Source organism: Coccinella septempunctata, chromosome 1 (genome assembly GCF_907165205.1).
Source record: "Coccinella septempunctata chromosome 1, icCocSept1.1, whole genome shotgun sequence".
Classification (NCBI taxonomy): Eukaryota; Metazoa; Arthropoda; class Insecta; order Coleoptera; family Coccinellidae; genus Coccinella; species Coccinella septempunctata.
The window spans coordinates 32,058,914-32,074,868 of NC_058189.1; the positions used below are offsets into that span (position 1 = coordinate 32,058,914).

A 15,955-nucleotide genomic window follows, 5' to 3' on the forward strand; every position below is an offset into this window, starting at 1 on the left:
TTTTGTGTAATTCACCAGTGTATCGAAATATATTTTTAAATAAACTTTGTTAAAACCGTTTCATCAGTTGTAAGAGTATCTACCCTCACATGGTAGCAGCGTGTATGTGTGTATGTGCGTGCGTATTAATTAACAAACAGAAGACTAGAAGACCACGTGTTGAACAGAAGACTAGAAGACCACGTGTTCAACATCAAAACAACAAGCATGTTTAATCAAGAAGAGATGGTCGAGATGGACCAATCCGATGCAAGCGAAAGGTCAACGATGGGAGTACCAGAAAACATTTTTGCGATGCTCACGAACACCAATTTCGTGAAGATGTTGGCAGAGCAAATAAATAACTTGAATCCTCTGGCAACGTCAACTGGAAGCACAATATCAGAACAATCTGTGGAGAAGGTCAATATACCCACCTTCATAATACCTCAATTTGAGAACAGCGACAAGCTGAGGGGTCATTCCAATTTCCGTTCATGGAAACAAAGAGTCGAGCGTGACATAAGGCCCTAGGAAGATCCCAATTTTTACTACACAATATGGGTGGACCAGAGTGTAACATGAGCGTAGAAGAGAAAAACATGTACAACGCTCAAGTCCTACAATACTTGGAAGCATCGTTGCAGCACGCTCCCAGAGCTGTAATAGAAAACGAAGAATCGGCAGCTGAAGCCTTCAAAAAACTGATTCAAATGTTCGGCAAAAATGACGTTCAAAAAATGGTGGAAGTACTGGACAATTTTGGAAAAATTACATTTTACCCGAAGATGAACCCGGTGAACTTCGTCTCACAATTTGAAAAGGGAGTTCAAGAATTCAAGGAACTAGGCTTTCCGTTGGACCCGAAGATCATCGTGGGATATTTTCTACATAAAATCAAGGATGCTAATGGTTTCTTGGCGTTTTTCACCACAATGGCTACACTACCAGAGGAAACGAGGACGTATGAATTCGTCAAGAATGCCTTTCTGGAGGTGGCGAATAGCCAATATTTCAAGGAAGCAGAAAACAAGAATAGGTCTGATCGAACAAACAGGGATGGTTCAAAAAAAGGAGAAGTATCCAGCTAAGAGGTCTGCTTATTTTAAAGAGAAAAGGGCAGAAAAGAGTCCTTACACACTGGATCAGTTGGAGAAAATCAAGAAAATGACACCAGCTGAAAAGCTTGATGCAAGTTGTAGAAAATGTGGTTTGATGTTCCACAAGTCAAACACATGTGTGAACACAGAGAGATTCTGCTTTTACTGCCATAAGAAGGGACATGAAAAGAAGGACTGTAGGAAACTGAAAGATCAAAAATCTAGTAAGTCATTGTTCGATTTGAATAATTTCAGTATGTTTGCAACATTTCTAGTTGATTCTGGTGCATCTCACCAAGTAGTGAATGTACAGAATATTTTGTTGAACTATCAGGCTTATAAAGAGCCGATATCTGTTGTTTTGGCATCGGAAACTGAAAGCACTATGTCAATGGGTCAGGGAACACTTCCATTACTAGTACAGTTTGGAAACAGTTCGCACATTGTACATCTAGCTAATGTTCAGTATGTCCCCGAAGTAAGGGATAATATTCTCAGTGTCCGTGCATTTAATATTCAGTTTGGGACAAGTCTTGTGCTAAATGCTAATAATGGATTTATTTTATCTAGAAAATTAAGAAGAAAGATCTCCCTGCTCTTTGTATCGGATGGCGTTTATCGAATTTCAGCAAGAGTAAATCCTGGTGATACAAGTAGTATCAACAAAATTAATGTAAATAAAGAAGATAGTATAAATAAACAGTTAAGTTCGAAAGTTAATTCTAGTTTTAAAATGAAACTCTCAGTTATCAAACCCAATAAGAAAGTCAATAATAGTAGAAGAGAAACATGAAAATTACGTAAAAGATTTACTCGTAATCAGTTAAAAATGTTGGCTCAGGAAGATAGTATGTGGCATCGTAGAATGGGTCATATATCATCTTCTTACTTAGGAAAATTACCTAATGTTGTTCAAGGAGTTAAAGAACTCACGTATAATCTCAGTACTGGTAATTGTACAATTTGTTCTAAAGCAAAAATGACCAGAAAAACATTTGCAAAAGAAAGAGATCGAGCCACTAGAGCTTGTGAAATTCTTCATTCAGATCTATTAACTGTCAATCTGCCAACACATTACACTAAGAAAAAGTATATTTTAATTGTTCTAGATGATTATTCAAGATATGCACAAATTTTCCTGATGAAACAAAAGTCTGAAACTTTCAAGTTTTTGAAGTCTGCTTTGAACTATCTTCAGTCATTATTTCCTAGTCCTGGTCAATTCAGAAAATTACGTTGTGATAATGGAACAGAGTTTATCAGCGAATCTTGTCAACAAGTTCTCGATCAGTTTGGTATTCAAATTCAGTTAGCAGAACCTTATCAACATGAGCATAATGGAACTGCTGAAAGGTTCAATAGAACACTCCAAGAAAGGGCTAGAGCCTTGTTATTTGAATCAGGCTTGTCAAATACTTTCTGGGGTTTTGCATTTTCGACTGCTTGCTATCTATACAATCGTACGCCTCATTCATCATTAGACTTTTTGACTCCATATGAAAAACTCTATGGAAAACAAGCCGATCTGCAAAATGTAAGAATTTTCGGTTCACAGGCAGAAGTTAGAAATGAAAATGTTCCAAAAGGTAAAAAGTTGAATGCAAGATCTAGCACAATGTATTTAATAGGATATACCGGTACTGGCTATTTGTTGTATGATCCTAAAACCTGTAAGACTATTACATCTTGTAATGTTCTAATAAATGAAGAGTTGACCTACAAGTCATATGAATCAAAGTTATCAGTCCCAAGTGATGAATTAACAGTTTCGTCTGAATCTGTTGAGTCCAGTGAGAACGTTTCTGTTACGCCCTCTGTAGGCAATTCTGTTGCGTTCATTACGGACATATCTGTTGTGCCACCTACTGGCAATTCTGTTGTATCAGTTGCAAACAATCCTGTTGAAATGAAATCAGTTGAACAAAACTCTGATTCTGTAAGAACTACAACTCCAGTACAGAGTAGCTCCAACAATTCTGTTGATAACACAAGTGCTACAAATATGTTCGAAAATATTTCAGTTAGCTCTCAGATAAATAATGAGATAGAATATGAAGAAATATCCCAGCTAGATGATTTTGATGGCAATGAAACCAGTGGACTTGATATGCCGCAAATTTCAGTTGATGCCACAATTTTGAATCCATTTGGTTTTGTATATGATACAAAAATCTATCAGACCAGTAGAACACCTCAAACATATCTGGAAGCAATGACATGTTCAGAAAGTAGTAAATGGATTACTGCCATTCAGTCCGAACTTGAAGCTATAAACCAACATGAAGTTTGGGAAATTGTGGAAAGAAAACAAGGTATGAAAAGTATTCCGTTGAAATGGGTATTCAGAGTTGAGGACAATGGTGTGTGTAAGGCTCGTTTAGTTGTTGTAGGATGCAAAGATACTGAAAAGTATACTCCTGAGGAAACTGCATCTCCTACACCAGCTCTATCAATTGTTAAATTATTATTTGCTTTGTCAGTTTCTAGGAATTGGCATGTTGAACAGTTGGACGTCAAAACAGCATTTCTTCATGGTGAAATTGATCGACCAAAATATGTAAGTGTTCCTGAAGGAATCAATCTTGATAAATCAAAGGTAATATTGAAGTTACGAAAAGCTCTTTATGGATTATCTTTAGCACCGAAATGTTGGTTTATGACACTTGATAATTTTCTGAAGGATTCTGGTTTTGAATCAAATTTACGAGAACCATGTTTATATAAGAAAAAGGAAGATAGTAATATCATTTTGATTTTAGTATATGTTGATGATCTATTAATAACAGGTAGTTGTAGAAACCTTATTCAGGAAAATGTGAATATGTTGAAGTCACGTTTTAAGGTAAAACAATTTGGCTTTCCTACAAAATTTCTTGGTTTGGAAATCACTAGATCAGAAAATCAGTAATCAGTTGTTACTTCATAAAACACAGTTTGTTAATGAAATGTTGAATGAATTTCGAATGGAAAACTCAAATTCAGTTGACACTCCTTTAGTTCCTCATGGAAATCATAAAGTTCCGGAAGTAACGAATGAAGCAGATTTTCCGTATAAGAAAGCTATAGGTTCCCTACTGTATTTAAGTATGTTCACAAGACCTTATATATCCTTTGCCGTAGGTTATTTGGCTAGATTTCAAGCTAATCCACAGCAGTATCATTGGACGTTAGTTAAAAGAGTTTTCAGATATTTGAAAGGTACAAGTCAGTTAGGTCTAAAATTCACAGTAGGATCTCCAATTTTGTCATGTTATTGTGATGCAGATTTTTCAGGTGATAAGTGTGGTCGAAAGTCGACCACAGGCTTTGTGATTTTTGCATTTGGTAATCCTGTTGTATGGTGCTCAAAACTTCAATCAACAATAGCACAAAGTTCAGCAGAAGCGGAATTTATTGCACTTACTCATGCTACTAAAGATATTCTATTTTTAGCACAATTATTAGAAGAGACTGTGGGTCTCAGAGCATTTCCAGTTAATATATATGAAGACAATGAAGCAGCAAGACGTAACTGTCTGGCTAGCACAAGTAAAAGCCGCTTGAAGTATGTGGAACGTAAATATTTATTGATTCGTCAACACGTAAGAGATAAGAAAATTAATATTGTGAAGATCAATACCAATGATCAGATTGCTGACATTCTAACAAAAACATTGAATGCAGCAAAGCTCACTAAGTTTCGTGATCACCTTGTATTCTATGAGGTTTGATTTGCATGAAAATATCCAATCCAAGCAAAAGATGATAACCAAGTAATAAGTCATAATGATTCAATATTATAGGAAGAAAATGAGAAAAGTCAACGACAAACTCAAAACATGCTCTGTTTGATCAAACATTTCCTAAGTAATATTAATTTTTTCTTTTCAGTCATTATGTATACCTTATCTGAGTAGTGTTATAAATGATCTTCGATCTCAAACATACTCTTATAATGAATTCTGTTGTTTATCTTAGTATCTTGAAAGGATCTTCGATCCCTTAAGTACTTTGGTAATATGTCTGTTGAGTGTTTTATCTGTACCTATATTGTAGAAAGGTTCTTCGTTCCTGGAAACATAATCTGATAATACTCAAAATTTGTTGCATATTTGTTCGAGTTATATTGGAAGGGTCTTCGGTCCCTGGAGATATACTTTGATGAATATACATGTTGAAGTGTTCATTTGAGTCATGTATCCGGTCCCTGGATGTCTTGATTTGGAAGGGTCTCCGGTCCCTGGAAATGATAGATGCGAAATCCAAAATTCTGACCACATATGTGTGTAATGAATTAATCTTGTTAGTCCGATATGATGGAACATACTAAGTATGTGATCAGTCATGTCATTTATATGTTGATCTACTATGTGATATGTATGCATTATGGCATATGTATCTGTTGATCAGTTTCAGTTGATATGATGGTATAATATTACTTGTGGGAAGGGTCTCCGGTCCGTGGACACAATGTATTGATACCATACCAAATATTAAGGACAGTTGGTTCGCTATAAGGAACCCTATTCCATTGCCTCACAGCAACAGCTCGGTATGGTTCCACTGATAATCCTGTTGTAGATTTAAGGCTTGATTTATATAAATTCAAATAAAATACTATCTATTATTGTATACTTTATATATATTCTATATTTCTTAGTTTATCGAAGTCAGTTAAATGGAACTTTCAGTTTTCTGTTGATTAGTTGTCAGGTCCTCAGTTTGGGAGGGGGTGTTGAAGTAAGAACTGCTGACCAAAGTTGATTTGGGACCAGTACACTTCTATAAAGCAACCTGCTGACAACTAATATTATGTTCGGCCTAATGCGCAAGCGCAACTAAGTTAGGTACACGTGCTATTAATGGTGCAGAAGCCAGTTCTGTCGGGAATGCGAATAGATAAAGGCTACTCTCACTATTAATAGCTTCAAGCGACTATCGGCCATTTTGTGTAATTCACCAGTGTATGGAAATATATTTTTGAATAAACTTTGTTAAAACCGTTTCATCAGTTGTAAGAGTATCTACCCTCACATGGTAGCAGCGTGTATGTGTGTATGTGCGTGCGTATTAATTAACAAACAGAAGACTAGAAGACCACGTGTTGAACAGAAGACTAGAAGACCACGTGTTCAACATCAAAACAACAAGCATGTTTAATCAAGAAGAGATGGTCGAGATGGACCAATCCGATGCAAGCGAAAGGTCAACGATGGGAGTACCAGAAAACATTTTTGCGATGCTCACGAACACCAATTTCGTGAAGATGTTGGCAGAGCAAATAAATAACTTGAATCCTCTGGCAACGTCAACTGGAAGCACAATATCAGAACAATCTGTGGAGAAGGTCAATATACCCACCTTCATAATACCTCAATTTGAGAACAGCGACAAGCTGAGGGGTCATTCCAATTTCCGTTCATGGAAACAAAGAGTCGAGCGTGACATAAGGCCCTAGGAAGATCCCAATTTTTACTACACAATATGGGTGGACCAGAGTGTAACATGAGCGTAGAAGAGAAAAACATGTACAACGCTCAAGTCCTACAATACTTGGAAGCATCGTTGCAGCACGCTCCCAGAGCTGTAATAGAAAACGAAGAATCGGCAGCTGAAGCCTTCAAAAAACTGATTCAAATGTTCGGCAAAAATGACGTTCAAAAAATGGTGGAAGTACTGGACAATTTTGGAAAAATTACATTTTACCCGAAGATGAACCCGGTGAACTTCGTCTCACAATTTGAAAAGGGAGTTCAAGAATTCAAGGAACTAGGCTTTCCGTTGGACCCGAAGATCATCGTGGGATATTTTCTACATAAAATCAAGGATGCTAATGGTTTCTTGGCGTTTTTCACCACAATGGCTACACTACCAGAGGAAACGAGGACGTATGAATTCGTCAAGAATGCCTTTCTGGAGGTGGCGAATAGCCAATATTTCAAGGAAGCAGAAAACAAGAATAGGTCTGATCGAACAAACAGGGATGGTTCAAAAAAAGGAGAAGTATCCAGCTAAGAGGTCTGCTTATTTTAAAGAGAAAAGGGCAGAAAAGAGTCCTTACACACTGGATCAGTTGGAGAAAATCAAGAAAATGACACCAGCTGAAAAGCTTGATGCAAGTTGTAGAAAATGTGGTTTGATGTTCCACAAGTCAAACACATGTGTGAACACAGAGAGATTCTGCTTTTACTGCCATAAGAAGGGACATGAAAAGAAGGACTGTAGGAAACTGAAAGATCAAAAATCTAGTAAGTCATTGTTCGATTTGAATAATTTCAGTATGTTTGCAACATTTCTAGTTGATTCTGGTGCATCTCACCAAGTAGTGAATGTACAGAATATTTTGTTGAACTATCAGGCTTATAAAGAGCCGATATCTGTTGTTTTGGCATCGGAAACTGAAAGCACTATGTCAATGGGTCAGGGAACACTTCCATTACTAGTACAGTTTGGAAACAGTTCGCACATTGTACATCTAGCTAATGTTCAGTATGTCCCCGAAGTAAGGGATAATATTCTCAGTGTCCGTGCATTTAATATTCAGTTTGGGACAAGTCTTGTGCTAAATGCTAATAATGGATTTATTTTATCTAGAAAATTAAGAAGAAAGATCTCCCTGCTCTTTGTATCGGATGGCGTTTATCGAATTTCAGCAAGAGTAAATCCTGGTGATACAAGTAGTATCAACAAAATTAATGTAAATAAAGAAGATAGTATAAATAAACAGTTAAGTTCGAAAGTTAATTCTAGTTTTAAAATGAAACTCTCAGTTATCAAACCCAATAAGAAAGTCAATAATAGTAGAAGAGAAACATGAAAATTACGTAAAAGATTTACTCGTAATCAGTTAAAAATGTTGGCTCAGGAAGATAGTATGTGGCATCGTAGAATGGGTCATATATCATCTTCTTACTTAGGAAAATTACCTAATGTTGTTCAAGGAGTTAAAGAACTCACGTATAATCTCAGTACTGGTAATTGTACAATTTGTTCTAAAGCAAAAATGACCAGAAAAACATTTGCAAAAGAAAGAGATCGAGCCACTAGAGCTTGTGAAATTCTTCATTCAGATCTATTAACTGTCAATCTGCCAACACATTACACTAAGAAAAAGTATATTTTAATTGTTCTAGATGATTATTCAAGATATGCACAAATTTTCCTGATGAAACAAAAGTCTGAAACTTTCAAGTTTTTGAAGTCTGCTTTGAACTATCTTCAGTCATTATTTCCTAGTCCTGGTCAATTCAGAAAATTACGTTGTGATAATGGAACAGAGTTTATCAGCGAATCTTGTCAACAAGTTCTCGATCAGTTTGGTATTCAAATTCAGTTAGCAGAACCTTATCAACATGAGCATAATGGAACTGCTGAAAGGTTCAATAGAACACTCCAAGAAAGGGCTAGAGCCTTGTTATTTGAATCAGGCTTGTCAAATACTTTCTGGGGTTTTGCATTTTCGACTGCTTGCTATCTATACAATCGTACGCCTCATTCATCATTAGACTTTTTGACTCCATATGAAAAACTCTATGGAAAACAAGCCGATCTGCAAAATGTAAGAATTTTCGGTTCACAGGCAGAAGTTAGAAATGAAAATGTTCCAAAAGGTAAAAAGTTGAATGCAAGATCTAGCACAATGTATTTAATAGGATATACCGGTACTGGCTATTTGTTGTATGATCCTAAAACCTGTAAGACTATTACATCTTGTAATGTTCTAATAAATGAAGAGTTGACCTACAAGTCATATGAATCAAAGTTATCAGTCCCAAGTGATGAATTAACAGTTTCGTCTGAATCTGTTGAGTCCAGTGAGAACGTTTCTGTTACGCCCTCTGTAGGCAATTCTGTTGCGTTCATTACGGACATATCTGTTGTGCCACCTACTGGCAATTCTGTTGTATCAGTTGCAAACAATCCTGTTGAAATGAAATCAGTTGAACAAAACTCTGATTCTGTAAGAACTACAACTCCAGTACAGAGTAGCTCCAACAATTCTGTTGATAACACAAGTGCTACAAATATGTTCGAAAATATTTCAGTTAGCTCTCAGATAAATAATGAGATAGAATATGAAGAAATATCCCAGCTAGATGATTTTGATGGCAATGAAACCAGTGGACTTGATATGCCGCAAATTTCAGTTGATGCCACAATTTTGAATCCATTTGGTTTTGTATATGATACAAAAATCTATCAGACCAGTAGAACACCTCAAACATATCTGGAAGCAATGACATGTTCAGAAAGTAGTAAATGGATTACTGCCATTCAGTCCGAACTTGAAGCTATAAACCAACATGAAGTTTGGGAAATTGTGGAAAGAAAACAAGGTATGAAAAGTATTCCGTTGAAATGGGTATTCAGAGTTGAGGACAATGGTGTGTGTAAGGCTCGTTTAGTTGTTGTAGGATGCAAAGATACTGAAAAGTATACTCCTGAGGAAACTGCATCTCCTACACCAGCTCTATCAATTGTTAAATTATTATTTGCTTTGTCAGTTTCTAGGAATTGGCATGTTGAACAGTTGGACGTCAAAACAGCATTTCTTCATGGTGAAATTGATCGACCAAAATATGTAAGTGTTCCTGAAGGAATCAATCTTGATAAATCAAAGGTAATATTGAAGTTACGAAAAGCTCTTTATGGATTATCTTTAGCACCGAAATGTTGGTTTATGACACTTGATAATTTTCTGAAGGATTCTGGTTTTGAATCAAATTTACGAGAACCATGTTTATATAAGAAAAAGGAAGATAGTAATATCATTTTGATTTTAGTATATGTTGATGATCTATTAATAACAGGTAGTTGTAGAAACCTTATTCAGGAAAATGTGAATATGTTGAAGTCACGTTTTAAGGTAAAACAATTTGGCTTTCCTACAAAATTTCTTGGTTTGGAAATCACTAGATCAGAAAATCAGTAATCAGTTGTTACTTCATAAAACACAGTTTGTTAATGAAATGTTGAATGAATTTCGAATGGAAAACTCAAATTCAGTTGACACTCCTTTAGTTCCTCATGGAAATCATAAAGTTCCGGAAGTAACGAATGAAGCAGATTTTCCGTATAAGAAAGCTATAGGTTCCCTACTGTATTTAAGTATGTTCACAAGACCTTATATATCCTTTGCCGTAGGTTATTTGGCTAGATTTCAAGCTAATCCACAGCAGTATCATTGGACGTTAGTTAAAAGAGTTTTCAGATATTTGAAAGGTACAAGTCAGTTAGGTCTAAAATTCACAGTAGGATCTCCAATTTTGTCATGTTATTGTGATGCAGATTTTTCAGGTGATAAGTGTGGTCGAAAGTCGACCACAGGCTTTGTGATTTTTGCATTTGGTAATCCTGTTGTATGGTGCTCAAAACTTCAATCAACAATAGCACAAAGTTCAGCAGAAGCGGAATTTATTGCACTTACTCATGCTACTAAAGATATTCTATTTTTAGCACAATTATTAGAAGAGACTGTGGGTCTCAGAGCATTTCCAGTTAATATATATGAAGACAATGAAGCAGCAAGACGTAACTGTCTGGCTAGCACAAGTAAAAGCCGCTTGAAGTATGTGGAACGTAAATATTTATTGATTCGTCAACACGTAAGAGATAAGAAAATTAATATTGTGAAGATCAATACCAATGATCAGATTGCTGACATTCTAACAAAAACATTGAATGCAGCAAAGCTCACTAAGTTTCGTGATCACCTTGTATTCTATGAGGTTTGATTTGCATGAAAATATCCAATCCAAGCAAAAGATGATAACCAAGTAATAAGTCATAATGATTCAATATTATAGGAAGAAAATGAGAAAAGTCAACGACAAACTCAAAACATGCTCTGTTTGATCAAACATTTCCTAAGTAATATTAATTTTTTCTTTTCAGTCATTATGTATACCTTATCTGAGTAGTGTTATAAATGATCTTCGATCTCAAACATACTCTTATAATGAATTCTGTTGTTTATCTTAGTATCTTGAAAGGATCTTCGATCCCTTAAGTACTTTGGTAATATGTCTGTTGAGTGTTTTATCTGTACCTATATTGTAGAAAGGTTCTTCGTTCCTGGAAACATAATCTGATAATACTCAAAATTTGTTGCATATTTGTTCGAGTTATATTGGAAGGGTCTTCGGTCCCTGGAGATATACTTTGATGAATATACATGTTGAAGTGTTCATTTGAGTCATGTATCCGGTCCCTGGATGTCTTGATTTGGAAGGGTCTCCGGTCCCTGGAAATGATAGATGCGAAATCCAAAATTCTGACCACATATGTGTGTAATGAATTAATCTTGTTAGTCCGATATGATGGAACATACTAAGTATGTGATCAGTCATGTCATTTATATGTTGATCGACTATGTGATATGTATGCATTATGGCATATGTATCTGTTGATCAGTTTCAGTTGATATGATGGTATAATATTACTTGTGGGAAGGGTCTCCGGTCCGTGGACACAATGTATTGATACCATACCAAATATTAAGGACAGTTGGTTCGCTATAAGGAACCCTATTCCATTGCCTCACAGCAACAGCTCGGTATGGTTCCACTGATAATCCTGTTGTAGGTTTAAGGCTTGATTTATATAAATTCAAATAAAATACTATCTATTATTGTATACTTTATATATATTCTATATTTCTTAGTTTATCGAAGTCAGTTAAATGGAACTTTCAGTTTTCTGTTGATTAGTTGTCAGGTCCTCAGTTTGGGAGGGGGTGTTGAAGTAAGAACTGCTGACCAAAGTTGATTTGGGACCAGTACACTTCTATAAAGCAACCTGCTGACAACTAATATTATGTTCGGCCTAATGCGCAAGCGCAACTAAGTTAGGTACACGTGCTATTAATGGTGCAGAAGCCAGTTCTGTCGGGAATGCGAATAGATAAAGGCTACTCTCACTATTAATAGCTTCAAGCGACTATCGGCCATTTTGTGTAATTCACCAGTGTATGGAAATATATTTTTGAATAAACTTTGTTAAAACCGTTTCATCAGTTGTAAGAGTATCCACCCTCACAGGTTTCATAACTCTGACTTTCTAAACAACAATTTGACAGTCACTCGGAAAAAATGGAAATCAATTAAACCTCAACATTTCTGAATATATTGAAAGATTAGAAATTGAGAATGATTGAATGGACCTATAAAGATAATAATTTCCCATTAATATAGGCCGTTCATGCAAGGGATGCTTTCTGCATACAACAATTTACGTCAATGAACAGTTCTCAATTCACCTGTAGTAAAATGTTCACTGCACATGGTGTAGTTAATAGTGTTTGCTGGAAGTAATTGTCTTCAAGACCTGAGAATTTTATCCACTTCGAAGCACTGAAAATTAGAATCAATGAATGACCGATTCACATATTACGACTTTTAGTACTTACGCTTCCATTTTCCTTAGTTGAGTGTAAAACTTAATCTCGTAAAATACATTTTATTATTTATTTTGATCCACCGTTCTTTACCATTCAATAATTTTCGAACAATATTTTGTTGTTTTCACCAAGAAATAAGACAAAAAAATTCAATAATCAGCAACTAGAACGAGCTAGATAAACGAAAAGCGATACGAGAATCAAAACATTCAAAACCTCTTTGATCATAATGGACGTCTGAAATCAATCAAAATTTCATATATTTCCACCAAATGGCACTTAAATTAATATTTTAACCAGTCCTAGCGTCTTGAAAACACCCTTGACACAGAGGTGGGGCTCAAATCGCTTCAGTCGCCTCGTTTCCCACCTTTCTACTCTATAATCTTTGGGATCAGTTTCGTTTTTCCCACTGTAGGTAGCTCTGTTTAGTATTTGACAAAGCATTGTCAATTGATATTCAAAAATTATTCGAGTACTTTCCTACGACTTACGAATATGTTGTATTTATAAGCGATTATTGGTGTGTGAAAATGTATTTGTTTCGAGAAAAGGGTGTAGAACATTCATTTATTCAACTTGTCGTTCAGTAAGTTCAGTTTTCTGTATGGACAATCAAGAACTACAGCTAATAATTCGCTGTTGTTGGAATTTTAGGCAGAACCAAATCAGATGAACGAACATTCGGGACAGATATAGCTAAGTTTTATGGCAACTTCAGCAATATTTTGAAGAAACTGTATTGGAAATACGTAATGTGAATTGTGAGCATGTATTGAGAATCAGAAATACATAAATCCATTCGAGTCTGTTCTTCAAATATTCTTCCTGAGTAGATATAGTGAAAATTCCCTTTCCGTCAACTGAATATATATTGGATATTTGCCAATCAACTGTGTTTTATTGAAATCATATTGAATTACCTCCCTCACGAATTCGAGTTGTCAAACGGAAATGATCTTGAAGAACAGTAAATACTCCTTCTAACCCTTATTCGATAGTGTTGGAATATTGACAGATTTGTTTTTACAACGAAAATTAAACTGTAAATCACAAATAATCCTTAACAGCTGACAGTTCATTTTTTTCACACGTTGATCGATATTCGATATCAACGCAAAACAAAATAAAACGAGAGAGTATCATTGAACTTCCTTTGGTAGAACAAGGATAGAACGAAACAAATGACATGGTGGCGCCGCCACGAAAGTGATCCCATATCGCCGATTTTCTGAAATGTTGATGCTTTCAAAAAGTGACAAGTGCACACACCACCGTTTTAAGGCGCGTATACATCTGAGCGAAATAGCCGAATGAGCACGCCGCACCGAATGAGCGTTTATGCGGACAATTTTTCTTTCCGACGCACGAACAGCATGAACATGTGTTCGGAGCTGCTCCAACCGATGTGTCAGTTCAGTGCTTACGAACGTAAACGATGGAAACTTAGAAAAAAAGAAATCATTTTATGTTTTAAGGATGGAAAACTTGGGTTGTGCTAGTGCCTCTTTCATAATTCTGTACGAGTTGCTAAAGAAGAAGAGACGACGTCGTACTAGATGGTCTTCAAAATTATATCTACAAAGAAGTCGAGACCGTAGCCTCAAGAGTACTCTTTTATTGCACGACATTCAAAGTGAGGGCGGCAAAATTGGGCGATTTTCATACTATTTCATTAAATTCAAACATGTTTCTTGCGAGAAATTCATATTCAAATGTGTGCGTTCGGTTCGAGGAAAAGATGTCAACTAAACCCGTCCACACTGAGCACGAATTTTCTTTGATGGACCGACAAATTGCGGATCGGCTCCGCGTAACATGTGCGCGTTCGGTGCGGTGTGTTTTGTCCGTCCACATCTGAATGCTCATTCGGCGCGATATGCTCATTCGTCTGTTTTGCTCAGATGTGTACGCGGCTTTAGACATCTAAAGGCGCGTATCTGAGCAAAATAGCCGAATGAGCGCGCCGCAACGAATGAGCGTTTATGCGGACAATTTTTCTTTCCGACGCACGAACAGCATGAGCATGTGTTCGGAGCCGCTCCAACGGATGTGTCAGTTCAGTGCTCACGAACTGGAAACTTAGAAAAAAGGAATCATTCTATGTATTCTATGTTCTAAGGATGGAAAACTTGGGTTTTGCTAGTGCCTTTTTCATAATTCTGTACGAGTTGCTAAAGAAGAAGGGACGATGGCGTACTAGATGGTCTTCACAATTATATCTACAAAGAAGTCGAGACCGTAGACTCAACAGCACTTTTTTATTGCACGACATTCAAAGTGAGGGCGACAAAAATGGGCGGTTTTCATGCTATTTTATTAAATTCAAACACGCTTCTTGCGAGAAATCCATATTCAAATGTGCGCGTTCGGTTCAAGGCAAAGATGACAACTAAACCCGTCCACACTGAGCACGAATTTTCTTTGATGGATCGACAAATTGTGGATCGGCTCCGCGTAACATGTGCGCGTTCGGTGCGGTGTGTTTTGTCCGTCCATATCTGAATGCTCATTCGGCACGATGTGCTCATTCGGCTGTTTTGCTCAGATGTGTACGCGGCTTTAGAGACGGTCAACTCCTTCACTAAATTTGTCCGATTCAGACTATGTCAATCATCTTTGTCTATTTCACTGAAAATAACATAAATCTATCTTTGTCTACATCAACGGCTCTGAATGTAGAGGCGCTGCATACGGTTTTGCTGGCGTTGCCAAATGTATAAATAATAAAATATAAACTGCCATTGCGATATAATTAACAAAATCAATGTTCCGTTTCCAATGGCGAAAGCGCTATTCCATGTTCATCAGTCCACGTGCAAATACTTGTGGCAACACAGAATACAGCTACACATGCGTCAACTGAGTGACAGTGGTTTGAAATTTGAATTTTGTGCGACTTTGTTTATGACAAATTATTTTATTAAAATGGTTAAATGTTTTATTTGTGGAGCTGGAGAAGATGAAGTACCAAAAATGCATCGTTTTCCAACTAATATTAACAAGTAAGTTGAAGATATTTATACCAATGATAACTGTGAATACAATGTTGTTTTTTATATTTTCAGATCAGAAATCTGGCAAGAAAAACTAGGAATGAGATTCATGGGAGAGAATCTCCGAAATTATAGAATATGCTCTAAACATCTCACTATAGAGTCATACACAGATTCTATAAATCATGGACTGCTCAGAGATGGAGTTCCAATGCAGTTCTTCAATAAATCACTCGCTTCGACTTCTGCAACGCCAGAAAAATGTGAAGAACGCAGATTTACTGTATCTGAAAGTAGCAATGATATGCCAGTCGAATCAGATATCCCCAATATTATTAAATCAGGTATGTTTTAAATCAGGACCGGCTCTCTAGTGTATACAGCGCCCCGATTCAAAATAAACTTTGGGCCTTTTTCCTTTGTTTGTATGCACCTCTGTTATCAAGAATATTTTAATATGAGAGGAATTGAAAATTCTCAAAAACTGTAGGTATATAAAAATT

The 15,955-nt window shown here is 36.3% G+C and overlaps 2 protein-coding genes across 2 annotated transcripts; both read left to right on the top strand.

Annotated features, from left to right (window-relative positions):
* Positions 1-516: 516 nt before the first annotated feature.
* Positions 517-1,776, top strand: LOC123319693. The gene is made up of 2 exons (XM_044906633.1): positions 517-1,303; positions 1,650-1,776. The coding sequence occupies exon 1, from the start codon at positions 540-542 to the stop codon at positions 1,068-1,070; it is 531 nt and encodes a 176-aa protein (XP_044762568.1). The 5' UTR covers positions 517-539; the 3' UTR covers positions 1,071-1,303; positions 1,650-1,776.
* A 4,743-nt stretch (positions 1,777-6,519) lies between these two features.
* On the top strand, positions 6,520-7,779 carry LOC123319816. Its single transcript, XM_044906767.1, has 2 exons — positions 6,520-7,306; positions 7,653-7,779. The coding sequence occupies exon 1, from the start codon at positions 6,543-6,545 to the stop codon at positions 7,071-7,073; it is 531 nt and encodes a 176-aa protein (XP_044762702.1). The 5' UTR covers positions 6,520-6,542; the 3' UTR covers positions 7,074-7,306; positions 7,653-7,779.
* The last annotated feature ends 8,176 nt before the right edge of the window (positions 7,780-15,955 follow it).